The 20,212-nt window shown below is 44.8% G+C and overlaps 1 protein-coding gene across 1 annotated transcript in view; it reads left to right on the forward strand.

Annotated features, from left to right (window-relative positions):
• LOC125434902 (digestive cysteine proteinase 2-like) overlaps window positions 1-16,328 on the forward strand; it is a 36,698-nt gene extending 20,370 nt beyond the window's left edge. Inside the window, exons 3-11 of the mRNA XM_048500748.1 lie at window positions 2,218-2,310; window positions 4,044-4,216; window positions 4,933-5,176; window positions 6,727-6,922; window positions 8,877-9,070; window positions 10,678-10,769; window positions 12,098-12,259; window positions 13,898-14,087; window positions 15,291-16,328. Of these exons, the coding sequence (XP_048356705.1) occupies window positions 2,218-2,310; window positions 4,044-4,216; window positions 4,933-5,176; window positions 6,727-6,922; window positions 8,877-9,070; window positions 10,678-10,769; window positions 12,098-12,259; window positions 13,898-14,087; window positions 15,291-15,478 (1,532 nt within the window). The 3' untranslated portion in view covers window positions 15,479-16,328. The remainder of the gene's footprint in view (window positions 1-2,217; window positions 2,311-4,043; window positions 4,217-4,932; window positions 5,177-6,726; window positions 6,923-8,876; window positions 9,071-10,677; window positions 10,770-12,097; window positions 12,260-13,897; window positions 14,088-15,290) is intronic.
• The last annotated feature ends 3,884 nt before the right edge of the window (window positions 16,329-20,212 follow it).

A 20,212-nucleotide genomic window follows, 5' to 3' on the forward strand; every position in this document is an offset into this window, starting at 1 on the left:
TTTCAGGCTGCAAAAGAGAGGGAGGTGTGGTTGGTGTTTCCCCTGTCAAAATTATGCGTGCTGCATTTTGAAAAATGTCTGGGAAAAGGCTAAGCTGAAAGGCTTTTTCCTTGGGCTGAGTTTTTATGTATGGAGAGGAGTTGAGGGAATATTCCAATATTATGGATAAATAAAATAATATAAAAGTGTAATTATTCTTTAATAGTTCCTAGAGGTCAACATAATTTATTCTATCATTTAAAAGTGTTGTTGATTATATACGTATATATATATAAAGAAGAATATGTATGTAATATAGGAGGTGTCATTATGTACTCCCCCCCTTTTTTTTAAATGTAGAACCAGCCCTGGATCGTAATCTAACACTCTAACCACTACACCATGCTAGATCATGGAAGGTACAGGTTCAGTGATAGTATATCAGTTTATTGTCGAAGGCTTTCACAGCCAGAATCACTAGGGTGTTGTGGGTTTTCTGGGTTGTATGGCCGTATTCCAGTAGCATTTTTTTTCTGACGTTTCACTTGCATTTGTGGCTGGCATCTTCAGATCCTCTGAAGATGCCAGCCACAGATGCAGGTGAAACAACAGGAGTAAATGCTACTGGAACACGGCCATACAACCCGGAAAACCCACAACGTCCTAGTATATCAGTTGCTAGGAATTAGCAGTGGACAAATGTTCCTCTTGCAGTCTTATTACAGAATTCATCGTTATGATATCCTCTTGACTGATTGTTGGAAGAAAAAATATGTTGCAGAGCTTTATACACAGCATGGCAATTCACAGGATGAAACAGATGCAGCTGTGTTACATCACTAGGAAGCTTGCCCTACATCTCCACAAGCATTTGCCAAATCCTCCTTTTGCTCCATCCGGTGCAGTCAAGCCAGTTTTGCCAAAGAGAACCAAGAGATAGTGTAAGACATCCACGGCTTATCCACATCAGTGCAATGCTGAACCCACATCTGATCATATATTGGTTAATCACAGTGTGCCACAGAACAAATCTGATTAAGAGAGGCATCTATAGATAGGAGGGATCTCCAAATTCCTAGAGTGCCTCACTATGAAGAAATGCTATTACTTATATACCAAGCAGGAGTGCACTATTTTCTAAAATGTCTCTTTCGTTTGGCTATTTGTACTATTCTTTCACTGACTTTAATGAGAAATACGCTTTTGGCTGGGATTAAATTCTTCAGGGTTCCATCCCTCACCCGAGGGATATTTGCCACCAGATTTCAAGCAGATAACAGAGAGTCTCAATTTTATGGACAGCTAAAATTCTTGCTTGCGCAGCACGCAGAAGCAAATTACTGCGGCTCCCCGCCAGGAAGGCAGGTGGTTGTTGGCCTGAACAATAAATTGCTATCGTATAAATCAGGCTTCCTGTTTGACCCTGGAAAACCAATCCTAAACAAGAGCTATAAGCAACTCTGGCAGCTGATTTTTTTACAAAAATAAAAATAGTAACTGATTGTTTTGTCATTTTTAATGTGGAGGACACTATTGGGTGGGATGGGGGCATGCCCCTCTCTACTTACTATGTTTTAAAGCCTGCCTTCAGTAGAGCCTTCAGCAATGGGGGAGCTGGGACAGCAATTCTTGGTATGAAAACAAGGATGTTAAATCAGGGTCCCTATTTTTGGCCTATAATGGTTAAGAGCACAGGTGTCAAACTCAGGCCCTCCAGTTGTTCATGAACTACAATTCCCAGCAGCCCCTGCTATCATGGTCATTTGGCCCTGCTGGCATAGATCTGATGGGAATCATAGTCCATGAACACCTGGGGGATCTGAGTTTGACACCTATGGTTAAGAGGATGTGCTCTATAGCTCACTGGCTGGCCTCCTGCCATTCTTCTTGGCCTTACTTACGTCAAAGGGTTCTGGTGAGGGTGAAACCACTCTGAGAAGGAAGAGGAAGGTACAGGTTCTTCTGTTCATCTGTTTGTATTGTGTTTTGTTCTTTCCTTGGTCTTGGTCATCTGGGCCAGGGACTCTGTGTATAGTATGGTGTCTCTTATTTTTGCATTGCTGCTCACATTAGAAACTGGTCACCTGGGATGCTGATGTTGGTCGGAATGTTGGAGCTCAAAAAAAAAAGAAGAGCAGCAACAAACCTGGAGTGGTTCTAAATTTTAACCTTGAACGGTCTCTCCTCAGGCAAACCTTTTCGCCAACAAACTTAAAAACTTTCTCTTGTGTCTTGCAGGAATCATCAGCCTGCCTTATGCTGAAATTGAGGAGCCCTTTGAGGCCTGGTACAACCTTACTGGAAACAAGAGTCGCATTGAGTATTATGATGGTAAAAAACTCCAAGTTTGCAGTCTGATATTCTTTTTCTTTCTTTTCTTTTTTAGCGTTCTTTCTAGTTTTTGTAATTCTATTGTGCCCTGGCCTGGATAGCCTAGGCCAGTCCTGGCTAGTATTTGGATGTGAGACCACCACCAAGGTATATCAGGATCACGATGTGGAGGCAGGCAATAGCAAACCACCTCTGAACATCTCTTGTCTTGAAACACAAGTCAGCTGTGACTCGACAGTACTTTCTTCCCACTAATCCGATTGGACGGGGGATTTGTAATGTCTTATGCCATTTGACAGCATTGACCCACAGTGGGAATTTCACCTTGATTACCAAGGAGAAAGATCGGCCTCAAAGAAATAAACAAAGGCCCTTTCTACACAAATCTCCTAAAACGATTGAAAAATGTTTGTAAAACATTTTCAGTCCCTTTCTCCCTTTGTTCACACTCACCCCCTTCAGACAACTCCTGGCTGCCATTTTCTGTTTTCCCCCCAGCGTGTGGACAAATAAATACTACCTGCTTCACAGCCTCATGCTGTAGTTTTGAGTCTTCTGTAGACAATGCTGTAAAGATTGAGCCCCCCCTCAAAAAATATCAAAAATGCTCTGAAATATTCTGAAAACAGAGCAAGGAGCTTCTGCAGACAAAGAGTGATCTCACAAAATGGCCTGTTAAAGGGACAGCACACAAATGAAGCCTTTTAAAAATGTTTTAGCCAAAAGAATCGCTCGAAAAGGGGATTCATTTAAAACATTTTGAGGCTGGAAATAAAACGTTTTTGGGGTGAAACTGTGCAGCATTCCATCCCAAAACACTTTTGTTCCAGTCCTGAAAACATTTTATTTATGCTGTGAGGAAATGACCAATCTTTCCCCAGTAATTTGAAAAGCAACAGCACATTATACCACCTCCTTTTATTTCTTGTGCAGACCCAGTTTAAGGCTGGGGTAGATTAAGGGGATGGCATTAGGTTGGGCAGCTTTTGAATTTTGAGAGGAAGCAGTGCCACGCCAAAACGGCTGCTACGGGAGGCGGAGTCAAACACAATACTTCCCTCCTCACTGTGCAAAAGAATTGCAGAGGGCAAATTAAAAAGAAAGGGAAAGCCCAGGGGAAAGGAAGAAGAGAAGGCGAAATAATAATAAAGCTCTAAGGCGGAATGGAACTACAAATCTGGCTGCTTACTAGTCCCCCAGAAGTGGCTGCTATTGCAGCCTGGTGGCAGCCAAAAGTAGCCCTGCTCCACTATAGAGAACCCTGCCTTTGATTATTAAAAAAAATGGGACCCAACACCAGCTTAGGAAGTTCCTGGAGATTTGGGGAGGGCAGAGTCTGAGGAGTGTAATGCCTTAGAATCTATTTTCTGAAGCAGCCATTTTCTCCAGTGGCACAATACACACACAGGGGGAGGTATAGAACCAACAAAGATAACAATACTATCACACTCTGTATCAAATAGTATTCTCAGTACCCAGATCTCGGCAACCCTACATTGAAGCCTTCCTTCTCTAATGGACGAACTTTGCCAGCTATTACAGGAAGGTTCTTATGGTGGGCGGCTATTCTGAATGTTTATGTGCTTGTCCTAACTTGCCTCTCTGCTTTTCTGAATGTCTGCCTGCTGCATTATCCAGTAGCTGATGGCTTTAGGATGACCAGGGAAAAGTCTTCCAGAGCAGCTGTTTGCTGATGTGCCACCATCTCACTTTCTTTCTCTGCTGTTCTGTAGGCCAAGTCGTGACTTTGCAGTTCGGCTGTATGGAACCGTACGGCACCCTGTTCAAGATGACGCCAGAGACCACTGAGAAGGAGGTGAACACGAAGAAGTGCTTTCAACTGAATGGCACCAAAGATGGACGTGTGAAGCCACAAAGTGTCTTTCCCGAACTGAAGCACTTCAAAGTAAGCCACTGTTGCTTGGCTGCTGTGCAATAAAGAAACAGGCCAGATGGTCCATGCTGGAATTTAGTGGCTTCCAAGTAGATGTCTTGATCTGGCTTGGATCTCACCAGAGGCATACCAGGGGAAATGGTGGCTGGGTCAACACCTGCTCCAGGCGCCCCCCCCCCCCCGCTTACCGTGGCCGGCAGCAGTGGTCCCGGGTAGCCTGGTGGGGCTGGGTCGAGGGGCAGCCTATGGCAGGCTCCCAGCCAGGCTGCTTCCTTAAGGAGAGGCCTTTTGGACAGCCGGGCCGAGGGGCGGCCCGTGGCAAGTTCCCGACCCAGCTGCTCCCAGCTCGGCTGCTCAGTGGGCGCACAGAGGGGGGAGGAGGGGAGCATGGGGGGCAATTTTGCACCCCACATGTGACTGACCAGCCTGCACCTGGGGACATGCGACACCACATGTCCCCGGGGCCAGTACGCCACTGGATCTCACAGTGCAACAATTTTATTGCATACAATGTTGCAGTACATCTATCCACCTTCCAACTGCCCCCACTCTGCTGTAAACTTTCCTAAACCAACTGGTGAGAAATTCCTCCCCCCCCCCCCAAAAAAAAAATATGTAGAGACTCCTCCTTTATCTGTGAGGCTGGCCTGGCTGTTTCTGATTTGGAGGGCCAGCTTCTTTATTCTTAGATGAAGTAACTGTCCACTCTTTGTGCCCTCTCTCCTTAGCCCATAAGGGAAGAGTACTTCAAAGGAATATATTGCAATGTGTGGCAGAACATATCTTACTTGGGCAAGAAGAAAAACATCTACACCATGTGGGTCACCAACTCCAGCTGTGGGGTGTCACCCGTGCATTACGAGATGAAGGGCTACAACAGTTTGCTGGGATCCCACTACGACAAGTATGAAATCGACTACACCGACTACTCCAACAGTTTTCCCACCTCCATTTTTGAACTGAAACCTAACGGTAAGGAAGGAATTATTAGACTCTGACCTTGCTTGTAAAAACTAAGAGAGGCATAAATGGTGTGGTTTACCGCCCCGCCCCCTCAACAACTTTTCTTTGAGAAACTCAAAGCAAATTGCCTCTTGGCTTTCCTGTTCTCTAAGTATCACATCAAGTATTAGCTTTCGGAGTTGTTCTTGCTTGCTGCTTGAATTCAGTACTTTGCGTACATCTCCAGTATAAGCAAAAGCAGCATTGAACCCTTCCTTGTAAATAGTTACCTTTTTATGTCTGTGACCTTTTAAATATTTCAACTCTGAATCTAAACCTTGTGGCAAAGGTACCACTGGAATCACTGGGTTCTGTTTCAAAGCAGCATGTTTATGAACTGGGGGCAGACAACTTCAAACTGGTTTAATCCTGGGATTGTGCTTTTGATGTACCTTCATGTGGCTGATGTGAACGGGAGCTTGTGTGTGTAACCTGTTTCATGTAGTTTGCTAATGATTTAACAGCTTACATATATGTGGATTCAGTTTGTTATGGTGACAAAACAATAAACCATAATAAATCAGTCAAAAAAGAAGAAGCAAATTGGGAAGAGAAAATCCTTCAAATCAGTTTTGATGGAAGAGAAAGACACCCTAAGGCTGTCCTCTTTTTGGCGGCCCCTTCCGAATGGCCTCAAGATGAAGGTCTTTGTCAGTGCTCTTGAGAGTAGTATTGCCAATCTCCTGGCATCACAACTAATCTCCAGGCAATGGATCAGTTCACCAGGAGGAAATGGCCAATTTAGAAAGTGGACTCTATGGCATTGTACCCCATTTGAAGTCCCCCCCTCCCCAAGACACGCTCTCCTCAGGCCCCACCCCAAAGCTCCAGGAATTTCCCAGCCTGGAGCTGGCAACCCTATCCGGGAGAACATTTCATTCAACAGGGCAGCCAGGGAAAATCAGGGATGGTGGCTAATTCCTCATTTGTGGAGTGAGTGGGGGAACAGGCAAAAGATGCTGCTGTAATGACTCCATGGGCTTATAATTGGGGGGGGGACGCCATCTTTCTTAAATCTCATACTTGTTTAGTTGTGTGAGTTTCTTGGTTACATAAACTTATATTTGACAAAAACAATTCAGAGGAATTGTTTTTTGCTTTGTTTTCAAATGATGGGCACATACATCTCTAAAAGGGCACATGCCTTCTTGGTGAGAAAGGGGGAGGAATGTCTCTTGGAATGCTCCTGCCATCCATGGGTTTGCATTAGAAGCTTCTGTGACTAGTTTAAGATTACCCAGCAGGCTTCATATGAAGGAGTGGGTAACAAACCTGGTTCAACAGATTAGAATCTGCCACTCATGTGGAGGAGTGGGAAATCAAACCTGGTTCAACAGATTAGCGTCCACTGCTGTTAATCACTACACCACACTGGCTCTGGTTTTGATCTATCTGAATCCAACCCGTGGAAGACACGGGGCGCCACGTCCCAGTAGCATGCATAGGATGAGGCTGTCCATTATACTTTTTTCCAGGAGGCTGCTCTGGCTCTTTGTGATTTGCTGATTGTTTTTCCTTAGAAACAAAGCTATGCGGTCAATTGCCAGGTGAGTCAATGGAACACCGCATCCTGGCAAACCCCATGGCAGACTTTGTCGGCGGGGAAGAGGACCGGGCCCACCAGCTGTTCCATCACTACCGAAAACGGTTTGGAAAGACATACGAAAATGAGACAGAGATGGAACACAGGAAACATACCTTCACCCACAACATGAGGTGTGTAGGCAGAGAAAGAGGAGGCAGGGGGGGGAGGAGGAGGAGGTGGTGGCGGCGGCGGCGGCATGATGAACAGATAGAGTTGCCAACCTCCAGGTGGTGGCTGGAAATATCTTCCTATTACAGCTTATCTCCAGGCAAAGTATCCGTTCCCCTGGAGAAAATGGCAGCTTTGGAAGGTGGACTCTAAGACATTACACCCAATTGAAGCTCCTTGCCTCCCTAACCGGCCCTCCTCAGGCTCCACCACCACCACCACCACCACCACCACCACCACCACCACCCCCGCCCAATCACCGGTATTTCACAACCCAGAGCTGGTAACCCTATGAACAGGCTTCCTAATGAGGCTTGCCAATTTCCAGGAGGGCCCTGAAATCTCCTGGGATTAAAACAGATCTCCAGATGACAGAGCTCAGTTCCCTTCGATGAAACAAGTACTTTGGAGGGTGAACTCTGCGGCATCATATCCTGCTCCCCACTCCTCGCCATGTGCTTCCCCAAAATCTTTAGGAATTTCCCAGTCTGGAGCTGGCTGTCCTATTCCCAATTGCCCAGACCCAGTGTGGAATATCCTACACCCCAATCCTAATCTCCTGTGAGTTTTTGAGGGGTGGGAGATAAAAAAAATGGTCTCCAGGGCGGTACTCTAGAAATTTCTCCTCCTCTATTGTCTTTACTGTTTGAGACTCAGGGAAATTCCTCACCTGAAAGTGACATCACATCCTCTCAAAACTCTACTTTCCCCTAGCACAGGGGTAGGGAACCTGCGGCTCTCCAGATGTTCAGGAACTACAATTCCCATCAGCCCCTGCCAGCATGGCCAATTGGCCATGCTGACAGGGGCTGATGGGAATTGTAGTTCCTGAACATCTGGAGAGCCGCAGGTTCCCTACCCCTGCGCCTAGCAGTACCCCTGCCCTTATATTATGACATTTGGTAGTTAAGCGTTGGGAGCCCTAGTTGTGAAAGGGATTGCTGGGGAAGAAGTCAGGGAAGAGAAATGGTGTCCAAGTGTGTTCTGGAGATTACATGATAGAACCACCACCCCGAAGTTAAGCATGTCTGGGTCTGTACTGTGCCTGGATGGATGATCTCCTGGGAGGGAACCTTTTGCATGCTGCCTTTGGGTCTGATGGAAGAAAGACAGCTATGCACACAAGGGCTGTGTGAAGTGCCCTAAATTTTGCAAGGTGGCGACACCATGTTTCTTTAAGTCATATTCTGCAACTAAGCTATAGTCTGGTTGTTGCGGATTTTCCGGGCTGTGTGGCCGTGGTCTGGTAGATCTTGTTCCTAACGTTTCGCCTGCATCTGTGGCTGGCATCTTCAGAGGTGTATCACAGAGAAAAGTACACTTTTCTCTGTGATACGCCTTTGAAGATGCCAGCCACAGATGCAGGCGAAACATTAGGAACAAGATCTACCAGACCACGGCTCCACAACCTGGAAAATCCACAACAACCAGTTGAATCCGGCCATGAAAGCTTTTGACAATACGTTGTGCTGTAGTCGTTCAGCTGAGGTGCTTCCCTACACCTTTGGCTCTGTGTGATATGGTAGCACTGTCCGGGTAGCCTTCCTCAGGAAGAATAGATTTCTTCTGAGAATGGTTGCCAACTTCCAGGCAGAGCCTGGAGATCTCCTGGAATTAAAATGATCTCCAGGCTGTAGCAATCAATTCCCTTAGAGAAAATGGTTGTCCTTGGAGAAAATGGTTAAAAAAAAAAGACTCCCAGGGATAAAGCCAAGAGGGGTGTTTTATGATTGAGACCGTGGGGCAGAGAAAAGAGTGAAATCTCCCTTCCACAGCACTGTGGTCCCTATTCATATGGGGATTATGTTCAGTTGCTTTTCCCCATATGGTTGCATGTATGCTTTGGCCGTAGTATTGACCCATCAGCTGAAGACCCATCAGTTGAATCTGACCTTTTCTGGCACCTTCCCTTTCCAGGTTTGTCCACTCTAAGAACCGTGCTAACCTCCCCTACAAGCTGGCTCTGAACCACTTGGCAGACTTCACCCAGGACGAGGTGGCTGCGATGAGGGGGAAGCTCAAAAGCACAACACCCAACAATGGGCGTCCTTTCCCTTATGAGCAGTACATTGGCCTCATACTGCCAGAGAGCATTGACTGGAGGCTCTATGGTAAGTGAGGTTAGGAGACAGCCTTTTAGGTAGAGGCGGGACTGCAGCTTAGAGCAGAAGGAAATCTCTCCTGGGGCCCATTTTGAGACCGCTGGTGATCATTCCTATATGTTGGGCCAATTTTCCGTACTAGCTGTCCCAAATTGAACACTTATTTTGGAGGCCCGTAATCATTCTTATGATCTTGGATCTTCCAGTGCCTTTTCAAGAGTTTCAGATAACCTTTAATGGCATAGTACAAAGATTTAAAATAAAAGACAAAAATTAAAAGACAAAGCAAAATTAAGATCGTTTGTTTATGTTTGTGCATAAAACCCTGGCCGTTTGCTCTAGAGTTGTGGTAGCGAACCTATGGCACTCCAGTTGTTCATGGACTACAATTCCCATCAGCCCCTGCCAGCATGGCCAATTGGCTCTAGAGCATCCCTGGATTCGTTGTTTAACAAATAAACAGCCTTCCAGCACTCTAAGCCCATCAATAAGCTTGAGAGGAACTTTGTTCTGGCCCAGCTGGGAGGCAGAGGGATGCTGTTGATGCAAAGGGGTAGCCCCTTCCCTTGAGTCATGGCTACTGTTACCTGGTAGTATACCTGGCAATTAGCAGGAGGCAGCCTCCCAGGAGAAAAATTAAAAAGAAATAAGGCCTTGTCTGCTTACAGAAAGCTCTGACCATAGACTTTTTGGTGATTCCTAGAACTACATATCTAACTTTCGAGTATCTCTGGAAATCGGCAAGAACTTTATGGTTGGGACTTCCTTATAGGAGCCATATTCTTCTTTTTAATTTTTCTCCCCAGGGTGATTGACTTCCAATTTCCATCTGCTAATCAGGTGAGCATTGGGAGGAAAGGGCTGAAAGTACATGAGAGTCTCCTGCCATCTGGGCAAATGGAAATCCTGATCCTGATTCAGTGTAGGTCCTCACATCTGCATTCTTAATAAGTATTGCTTTAGAGCATAGGTGTCAAACTCGCAGCCCTCTAGATGTTATGGACTACAGTTCCCATCAGTTGTAGAGCTGCGGGGGGGGGGGCGCTGTGCACCAGGCGCACACCTGGGGGTGCGGAAAATCGCCCCCAGGCCCCTCCCCCTTCCCCCCGTGGCACCCCCCCACCCCCTTCCCACACTTACCTTTGTTCCTTTCCTTTTTCAGAACTTTTTCAGGCTGCAAAAGGCCTGTTTGCAGTAAAAACGGCTTGAGGAACTACAGTTCCCAGGAGATCTTGGGGTTCACAAGGTCTCCTGGGAAGTATAGTTCCCATCAGGCCGTTTTTACTGTGAACAGGCCTTTTGCAGCCTGAAAAAGTTCTGAAAAAGGAAAGGAACTAAGGTAAGTGTGGGAAGGAGGGAAGGGGTGAAAAGGGGAAGTGGGAGCCGCAGGGGGGCATGGGGGACAGAAAATTAGAATGCACACCAGGTGCAGTTTGGCCCAGCTATGCCTCTGGCAGGGGATGATGGGAACTACAGTCCATAACATCTGGAGGGGCATGTGTTTGACACCTATGCTTTAGAGAATTGATATGCTGCCTGTCCAGAAGCGTGCTGGATAAGAGTTTGTGGATAATGCAGGGGTGCTAACTCTAGGACCTTAATTCTGTTGCATACAGGTGCCGTGACTCCAGTCAAAGATCAGGCGGTCTGTGGCTCTTGCTGGAGCTTTGCAAGTACAGGAGCTTTGGAAGGGTCTCTCTTCCTCAAGGTCAGCCTGCCTGTTTGTTATGGGGGAGGGGGCGGCAGAGACTTGCTTTTTGTCTGTCTTGGAGATTGCTGGGTACAGAAGCTGCCTACATGGATGCTCTACTCTGGAATGCAAAGCAGAAAAGATGCTGGGAGTTCTGTGTTCTGTTGTAGGCTCAAATTGGCCAGGATGCTGGGAATTCGAAGTATTGCCCTCCCATCTTTTTTCTCTTTAGCAAGTCCTTTGGATTGGGATTGCAGAGTTGGGTCAGCATTAAGCCTCTCCCTTGCACCAATTTTTCTGGACAAGGGTGACTTCTGCAAGGGTATTACATGCTCCAATGGTGCATAAATACATGAGTTTTATATTCAGACTTCTATTTGTCCATTGGAGCAGACTGAACCCAACAAGGTTGGTTTGGGACAGGAAAACAGCATGGGGGGGAGGGGGACTTAACTCCCTCCCTTTGTGCTATAATTCCAAATTGGTACCATTTACAATCTTAGAGAGCCGGAGTGGTGTTGTGGTTAAGAAAAGCGCTCTAATCTGCAGAACCCGGTTTTATTCCCCACTCCTCCACATGAGCCATGAACTTTAACCTAATGAACCAGGTTTCTTCTCTCCCCGCCCCCACCCCCCACAAAACTTTCTGGATGACCTTGGGCTAGTCACAGTTCTTTCAGAACTGTCTCAGGCCAAACTATCTCACAAGGTGCCTGTTGTGGGAAGGGGAAGAGTTTCTGAGCCACTTTGAAACTTCTTCCAATTGAGAAAAATGGGGTATAAACTCAAACTCTTCTTCTTCATCCTCTTCTACTCAGACTTATGTTTGTTTCCTGTCTTTTATCTAGCACTATTTCAGTAGATTAAAGATAGATCTTCATTGCTAATGTTTAAAAAATGCCCTCCAGATCGCACTTAATGTAATGGTGGAACTACTGCCTGCCCACCGCTTCCTTGTATCTGTTGCCTGCCACCTTTGTTTGCTTTTCTAAAATAGCTTCTGCATTGCTTTGCTGGCATGGTCCTTTGCTGCAAAAAATAAAAGAAGCCCTTCTGAATTATCACAAGTGGCAGAATTAAAGCAGGGGAAGGTGGGGAATGAGTGAGAAAACTCATGAAGGGAGTAATGTATGCCATCTGCTTCACTTTCCATGTGAAGGCAGGAGAAAAAGTTGCACTTTCTCTACTTTAAGAAACAGTAGGAATTCTCTCATCTGCTGCGCAGTGAGTTTGGGAGTGGGGAAAATGTGTGCAGAACAGAGAATCTGAACCAAAGGTAATGAATCCTTGCTGTGGAGAAGATCTCAGTGCACAAATGGCCTGATGCTGGTTCTCTTGCTCCCCAGACTGGCCAACTCATCCCACTCTCTCAACAAGTCCTCATTGACTGCTCTTGGGGCTTTGGGAACTATGCCTGTGACGGCGGCGAGGAATGGCAGGCATACGAATGGGTCTTGAAGCATGGAGGCATTGCCACCACAGAGTCCTATGGGCCCTACAAAGGACAGGTGAGTGGGGATATCAGGCAGCACTGAATACCACTGTCTATTTGACCAGGGCTGAGGTAGGTCAAGGTCTGCTCTACAAGGGTGACAGGGTGAGCCATTGTTTGCACATCAGAAGTTATTTTCTGTTGAGACGTGCGTTAATGCTGGCAATGAGATTAGGTCAGAGTGTTAGACTAGGACTGTGGCAACTTGACTGCAAATCCCTTCTCTGCCATCAGATTCACTGGGTGACCTTGGGTCAGTCACTACCTCTCAGCTGTTGCCATGATAAATTGGAAGAAGGGGAGAACCATGTGTGTTGCTGGAACTTCTTGGCAAAAGGGCAGGATACAAATGGGAACTTTGTGGCAGGTGCTTAAAGTTCCTGATGAGCAGAACCTATTCTTGGTGCATATTCTGAATGATTAGATGGTTGTGGGTCAGAAAACCCAGAAATCTCTGATGGGAATAAAGGATAAATGTGATTATGTAAGATTTTTGTTTTGCTTCATGAAATATATGTCCTGCCTTTGCATTCAGTGAAGGCATAAAACATCTTCCACTAAAAACACAATGGTCACAAACGTCGATAAAATAGATTAGAAAATGCATTCAATTTAGAATTTCAGACTGGAAGTCCTTGAAGGGGGTTTATTTTCAAAGGCCTTCAAGAGCAGGTGCTACTTGGATATCAGCAGTTGCGCCCTACGCCATGCAGAAAGGCACTCAGAAAGTCAAAGGATTGAAATGATGTATGCATTATGATATGGTTGCCTCTGGCAGAACATTTTGATTTAACATTATCACAAAGCACCACTGAAGCAAGTAAAGGGCAGTAGATCAAATTAACACCAACACAAGAAAGATATTAAGAGCGGCTGTAAATCATAGAGTTGGAAGAGACCCCAAGGGCCATCAAGTCCAACCCCCTGCAATGCAGGAACACACAATCAAAGCATTCCTCATAGATGGCCATTGAGCCTCTCTTTAAAAACCTCCAAAGAAGGAGACTCCACCACACTCCAAGGTAGTGCATTCCACTGTCCAAGATCAGATCAGTGGATCTAGTCCAGTTTCCCACAGTGGCCAATCAGATGTCCTTGGATTGCCTACTGATCAGGGTGCGGAAGCCAAAGTCCCACAAAACCAAGTATTCGAAGGCTACCGCCCCTGAACATAGAGGTTCTATTTAATCATTGTGTCTTATAACCACTGATGGACTTCTGAACCATATATCTGTCCAATCCCCATTGAACACCATCGATGCACACAGCCATCACTACATACATCGGCAGCAAATCCCTCCATTTAATTACTCGTTGAGTGAAGAAATGTTTCCTTTGGTTAGTCTCGGACCTGTTCCTCAACTTCTTTGGGTACTCACAAGTTCTAGCTAGCATTGCAGGATAAGAAGTTTATCACCTTTCTCCACGGCATGTAAAATTGTACGCACTTCTGTCTTGTCCCTCTCAATCATCCTTTATCTGGGCAGAAAACTCCACTACAGTGTGACTGGGTGGTGGTATAACATTCCTAAGAACCGTTAAGATAGGTAGTTTGTCAGTGGGTGGGTTTGTAGAACTTTCTGTTGCATATACTGCTGTTATTGTTAATTATTCTATCTCTTTATCATTGTCCCCATCCCGACCCCCCATACAGAATGGTTACTGTCACAGTAACAAATCAGAGATTGTGGCCAAACTTTCCCATTATGTCAACGTAACCTCTGGGAACATCACTGCACTGAAAGCTGCCATCTACAAGCATGGCCCCGTAGCGGTCAGCATTGATGCCTCCCACAAGACTTTTTCTTTCTACTCCAGTGGGGTCTACTACGAGCCTAAGTGTGGTGAGTCCCGGCTGATAGCATTGCTGTTGAAAAACTGTAAACAAAAGTACATGTTATGGGATGCATCCTAAGAAAGGTCATGGCAGTTGACACTTAACCTCAGGTAGCTCTACCTCAGTGTTATAAATGCTTCCCGGTTTGTGTCATGGAGATCCACTGTCTAAATAGGTGCATACAGTATAAATACAAGGGAAAAGTGCGGTAGACCCAAAGGTACAAAATGCAATAACTACTGCTGAGACTATGTTCAGAAGATTTGAAGTGCAAAAAAGTGCAAATTTAATCAAACTAAAGTGCAAATTTATACAGCTAAAGTGCATATAATAGAAACATGAAAAGATATATGGAGTTAAATACTTATCTGTTCGCAATTAAGAGAACCAGTGTGGTGTAGTGGTTAAGGGCAGGTGGATTCTAATCTGGAGAACCGGGGTTGATTCCCCACTCCTCCACCTGAGTGGCGGAGGCTTATCTGGTGAACCAGATGTGTTCCCACACTCCTACATTCCTGCTGGGTGACCTTGGGCTAGTCACAGTTCTTCGGAACACTCTCAGCCGCACCTGCCTTAAAAGGTGTCTGTTGTGAGGACAGGATGAATTAGATAAGCTATATTCTGTCTCAGAGAAAGATGTTAGTACGGTCAGTCATGGTGCAGCGGTCAAGAAAATTTTATGTTTCTGCATTATTTATTTATTTATTTATTTATTTATTTATTTATTTATTTATTTATTCATTCCACTTTTATACCGCCCTCCCCCAAAGGGCTCATTAGAATAGTCCCGAACGAATATGAGAATTATCGTTCATTTTTACGTGCTGCCTTTGTCAAAACCATTATTTTGTACATTATTGAACATGGTACCATAATACAAGAGCATTTATAGTTCATGGAACAACTATCAAATAGATGTGGGGAGCAGGGCTAAGTAGGGCTAAGTAGGAACTAGGACCCAGGTGGAGGATTTTCTAACAAAGAAGGTCCTGCATGTTCTCTGGTGGGGGAATATACAACCCTATCAACGTCTGATCATTGTCTTCCGTGGTAGTGAGTTCTATAAAGATAAATTAAATACTGTCTACAGGAGTACCTTTGTCTGCCTTCAACTCTCCTTTTGAAGGAGAGTCACCCTCATGATGAGGCCACCTTTGCATAATCTTGTTTGTTGGAGCTTCCTTTTTTAAAAACTATTTATCTTTTTTAGGAAACAAGAAAGGTGAGCTGGACCACGCAGTCCTTGCTGTTGGTTATGGAGTCCTCCAAGGAGAGCTTTACTGGCTTATCAAGAACTCCTGGTCTACATACTGGGGTAACGATGGCTACATCCTCATGTCCATGAAAGATAATAACTGTGGAGTAGCTTCTGATGCCACGTACCCAGTTGTGGCATGATCACACTATAGCAAGGCCCCCCAAGATGATCCACGCCACTTCCTACTCCAAATGGGCTTCCTCTGTCTCCTGAATTTCTCTAGCAGATTCATCAATGCACTGGAATCTAAGGCACGGGACTAGTACAGACTTGGGCAGCCACCAAGTCTGGCCTCATGAGAACAGACGAAGAACCCTGCTGAATCAGACCAGTGGTCCATCTAGTCCAGCTTCCTGACTTACACAGCGGCCAACAGTTGCCATAGTGTGTCAACAAAGAAGACAGAGAAGCCAAAGTCTTCCCTTCACGCAGCCTCCTAGCTTTGGAGCTGGTTCCTTGTAGGTGACACCATTTTTGGATTAACATCAGCTCTTCCTTTCAACAAGAATCCCTAACCTCATGGACTTTCTTTTCTTTTCGCATCAAGCCTTTCATCACTCTGGTTCCTTAAACTTCATTGATAGGAACTGACCCAGTTATTCTCTGATTACAATCTCTTCCTATTCCATCAACACAAACACTTTGCAGTCTGCAAAAAAAAAATCTCTGTAAAGGAGGGAAAGGTGCGTCCTTTTGGAATGTGGTGGGCTTCTCCAAGACCACGAAACTATTCTGTGGCACAGCTGAGGAACTTGCTATTTCTTCTCCAGATTTATTGTCTTGCCCATGCTGCTCCCTCCTTGCATGCATTAGGGGAAGACTGTTTGGAAGCTGCTACTGTGGTTGGGGTGGGTTTGAAAAAGGCTAATGTAGAAAAAGTTGCATGCAGATATATGGTCAACTCAGACAGGGTGAATTCAGTCATCTTGATTTAGAAGCAGAGGCTGTTGATTTTTGTATCTGGACTAATAAAAAAAGTATTTGACTGTGCTCATCTTGACTCTTATTACTTGGTTGGAATGGCCAGCTGCAATGTGGATTCTAAAAATCCAAATCTGTCTTCTTGCTTCACTTTAGTACTGCGGTATACATCAAAGTTTCCTTCCTGCAGTAAGCTCTAATGTACCTTGCACAGAGGAAGAACAGTTTGAATTTATACCCCGGTTTTCTCAACTGTAAGGAGTCTCAAAGCAGCTTACAAACTCCTTCCCTTCTTCTTCCCACAAGAGAGGTAGGGCGGGCTGAGAGAGTTCAGAGAGAACCACGACTTGTCCAAGGTCACCCAGGAGGCTTCATGTGGATGATTGGAAAACAAAACCGGGTCTCCAGATTAGAGTTCCCCTGCTCTTAACCATTAGACCATGATGGCTTACTGTGAGATGTTGCACACATGATTCTTTCCCCCAACAACCCTGTGAGATAGATTAGGCTGAGAGACAGAGGCTGACCCAAGGTCACTCTGCCAACTTCCGGACTAAGCAGGGAAGCTGAACCTAGATTCTGCCAGTCATAACCATACATTCTAACACTGTGCTACACTTATCTGTAGATCACCTTTTAATAAGAGGGGCACCTTTGTTTTTGTGATATTACCTTAGATTTGCCCTCTCATCTGTGTGGTGATAGGGCAATATTTCATTAAAAACTAAGAAGAAGACAGCATTATTTATGTACGTATGTATTTATTTATTCAATCCCCATCTTCCCCCACATCAGGGACTTTAAACAGCTTACATAATTCTTCCTTCCATTTTATCCTCACATCAGCCCTGAAAGTTAGAATAAGCTAAGTGTGACTAGCTCAAGATTACCCAGTAAGCTTACATGACAGCAGGGATTCAACCCCGCTTTTGCCAGATCCTAGTCTGACATTCTGGTCCCCTACACCACACTTACTATCATTATGGGAATTGCCTCCATAAACTGATGATTATATGGACACAAATGGAAACCCTTTTACCTTTCTTTCTTCAAAGCCTTTCCCCTTTTTCCGCTTCCCTTGCCTTTTACTGCAAATTGAGTGGTACTCAGATACCCAGAGGCTGCTGATAGGCCTAAAGTTGCCAGTCTCCAGGTTCCACCTTGAAATCTCCTAGAATTGCTGCTTTGGAGGGAAGACTCTGTGGCACTATATCTGGCTGAGGCCGCTCCACTCTGCCCTTCTCAGACTTCACTACAAAAGCGCCAAGAATTTCCCAACCTGGAGCTGGCAGAAGTTTTAAGATTTCACATTTTTCTGCAAACCTGGGGCAATTTTCAGGTTTGTAGAAAGACCTGCCTTGCCCATTCATAGCTCTAGTCTCATGATTTAAGTATTCTCCTATTTGGCTGACTGTGCTATTAGAATATAAGATGGTGATGATTTCATACCAAGCTAACCCAGATCAATGCTAGCAAATGATGTAACTGGGCAAATACTTTATTTATAAGGTTTTATTAGGAGGGTGAGTTAACTCTTTATCCTACCTTTCCTTTCACGTGTTCAGGGTAGTGGTTTAATTTTTCCATTATCTTGTATGGTGGATTGGATGAGGTTGTAGTTTGCCCGGAGCAACCCAACAAATGTCATTTCTGAGCAAGAATCTGAGCAGGAGTTAGCTTGCAGTTTCTAAAATTTCATCTATGTTTAACTTGCCTTATGATGAAGAAAAATGGAAGCTGATACTTATTGTAGGTGCACAAAATGTAGGCATTAATGCAGGAGTATAAACAAAATGGAAGACATAAGGCTGTGTAAAAATATTGTGAAATCATACAGAAGCTGTACTCATACTGGAATTTGAATGAGGGAAAAGTTTGGTTTCCGACAAACTATTTAGATAACAAGATGTGAAGAAGTTGCTCTGGTCACAGAATCAAGCAAGTCACACTAGCCTGACAAGGGCTTTGATCTCCGGATAGAAATCCAAAAGGCTTTCAGTAAATTATCCCAAAAGGAAGCCAGCAGCCAAACAGTGGAAAGAACAAAGGACTGGCTTACATTGTGGACAGGAAACGAAGTTTACCTGGGAACCCAGGAGACAAAGGAAAAGATATTCTAATCCAAGCTGGGCAGGAGGGAGCATCTCTGGAGCCCAGGTCTGAAACAAAGGCCTGCCAGGAATCGTGCTGTTAGCTGAGAAATATCTGTACCAAAACGTTTTCTTGTTTTCTGTCTTTCTTTTCAATAAAATATTTGAGAACTCAGCAGTTTTTGGAGTATCTGGAGAAAAGAACCCAAGATCTACAAGACAGGTATGGCCCCCCAACAGGCCTGGTCTTGTGACATGGTGGCATGCGGTTAACAGGTCCAGTACTCGATTTGAGCACGTTCCTAGTTCTGCAGCAGTCAGTGATGACTGAGCTTCAAAAAAGTTCAACTTTATGTAACTTGGCAATATTGCTTGCCCTTTTGCATATTCTATTATATGCATATATTTTCAGTTTTTTTGCATAAATGTCTGTTTTTTGCACAATAGCTTCCACCATTTGCACCATGTGTTTACAGTGCACCCCTATACAGTTACTCCAGCCTAAATGTATACAGGTCAGTGGAACGGTTCAGTAGAAGATTAGGCTTGTGTGGTTTTTCTTCTTTTTGAGGCCTTTTCCCCTGTCCAGTCCCCCCCATCCCCTCAATATGAAATCCTGTCTGGGGTGCAGTGGCTGATCTCTGCTGATACAAAGAAGTTGACAGAATAAAAGGTCAGCCTCTGGCCCCTAAAGGGATGAAGAATAGGCCAAGAACTGAACACGCTATCGAATGAGGCATGTGTATGGGAGAGCTCAATAATCCTCCTGTATCTGTTACCAAGGAAACTGTTCCATCAATCGTCAGAATAATGACACCCTGATGAGGAAACATTATGGGAATGCTGTAAACATATGTCTCCTTGGTGGTATGGAAATCCTAGTGGGAGAGGAGAAAGAAAGAAATGCACAAGTTTGTATGAGAGAAATAATAATCATGACTACACCCTCAGGTATCTTCTACTACCCTCTGGGATGTTTACACTCCTACTAATTAAAAGGATTGCTGTGCTTCTGGTATTACTCTGGCCATGAGCATTTAGTCAGCCTTTCAGTACAGTTGTTATTAGCGTTAATATCTGCTGAGAGAACAGGGCCGTGATCAAAGGCTGATACAATGGTAAAACAAACCAAAGATCATCATCTGTGGACCTGCCTGGAGAGGTTTCAGTGGCTTGGGCAGGGGCAAATACAGAAAGCAAGAAAAATAGAGTTGAGTCATCTGTTTTAATAACCTGACTTGGATCATTTAGTGATGGAAACAGAGTTAGTTATATCATGCAAGCAACCAGATAGCTATTTCTGTTGGTTTCAATGGTCAACACATATCAAGCTACAAACTCCCACAACACATTCACACCCAACTGTGATAAAAGTTCCAAGCCTGGCCTCCTCATGGTGTCTTTACCTCAAATTCATATAACTATGGCTGCCTGCTATTACAAGCAAAATATTTCAGTAACATGCAGGGTGTGCAGGTGGATAAGTACTACCTGCTAATCGAGGAAGGTATAGCTTCTATTCCTATGCATGCACAACACAGACCAGCTACCTATCATAGGATGGAATCATAGTACCTGACTGTATTCCAGCCTACCCCACTTTGCTATTACTGGTGCAAATAAAGCTTTCCTGTCTGCCTGACATCTACACAGCCCCAGAGAACAAAATAAACCTGTGCAAACAGTACCTTTGCAAAGTCAATGAAAATGATTGGCAGAAACTGGAAACACTCTACACAGACGTAACTATTTGGCCAATCCCTTTTGGCAGAAGCATGTGTTAACTGTTCTGGCTGGATCATATCACTATAATATTCATACCAGGGTAACTGAATCAGAAAATGAGATGCCAGACTAATAATC

This window comes from Sphaerodactylus townsendi, linkage group LG06 (genome assembly GCF_021028975.2).
Source record: "Sphaerodactylus townsendi isolate TG3544 linkage group LG06, MPM_Stown_v2.3, whole genome shotgun sequence".
Lineage (NCBI taxonomy): Eukaryota > Metazoa > Chordata > Lepidosauria > Squamata > Sphaerodactylidae > Sphaerodactylus > Sphaerodactylus townsendi.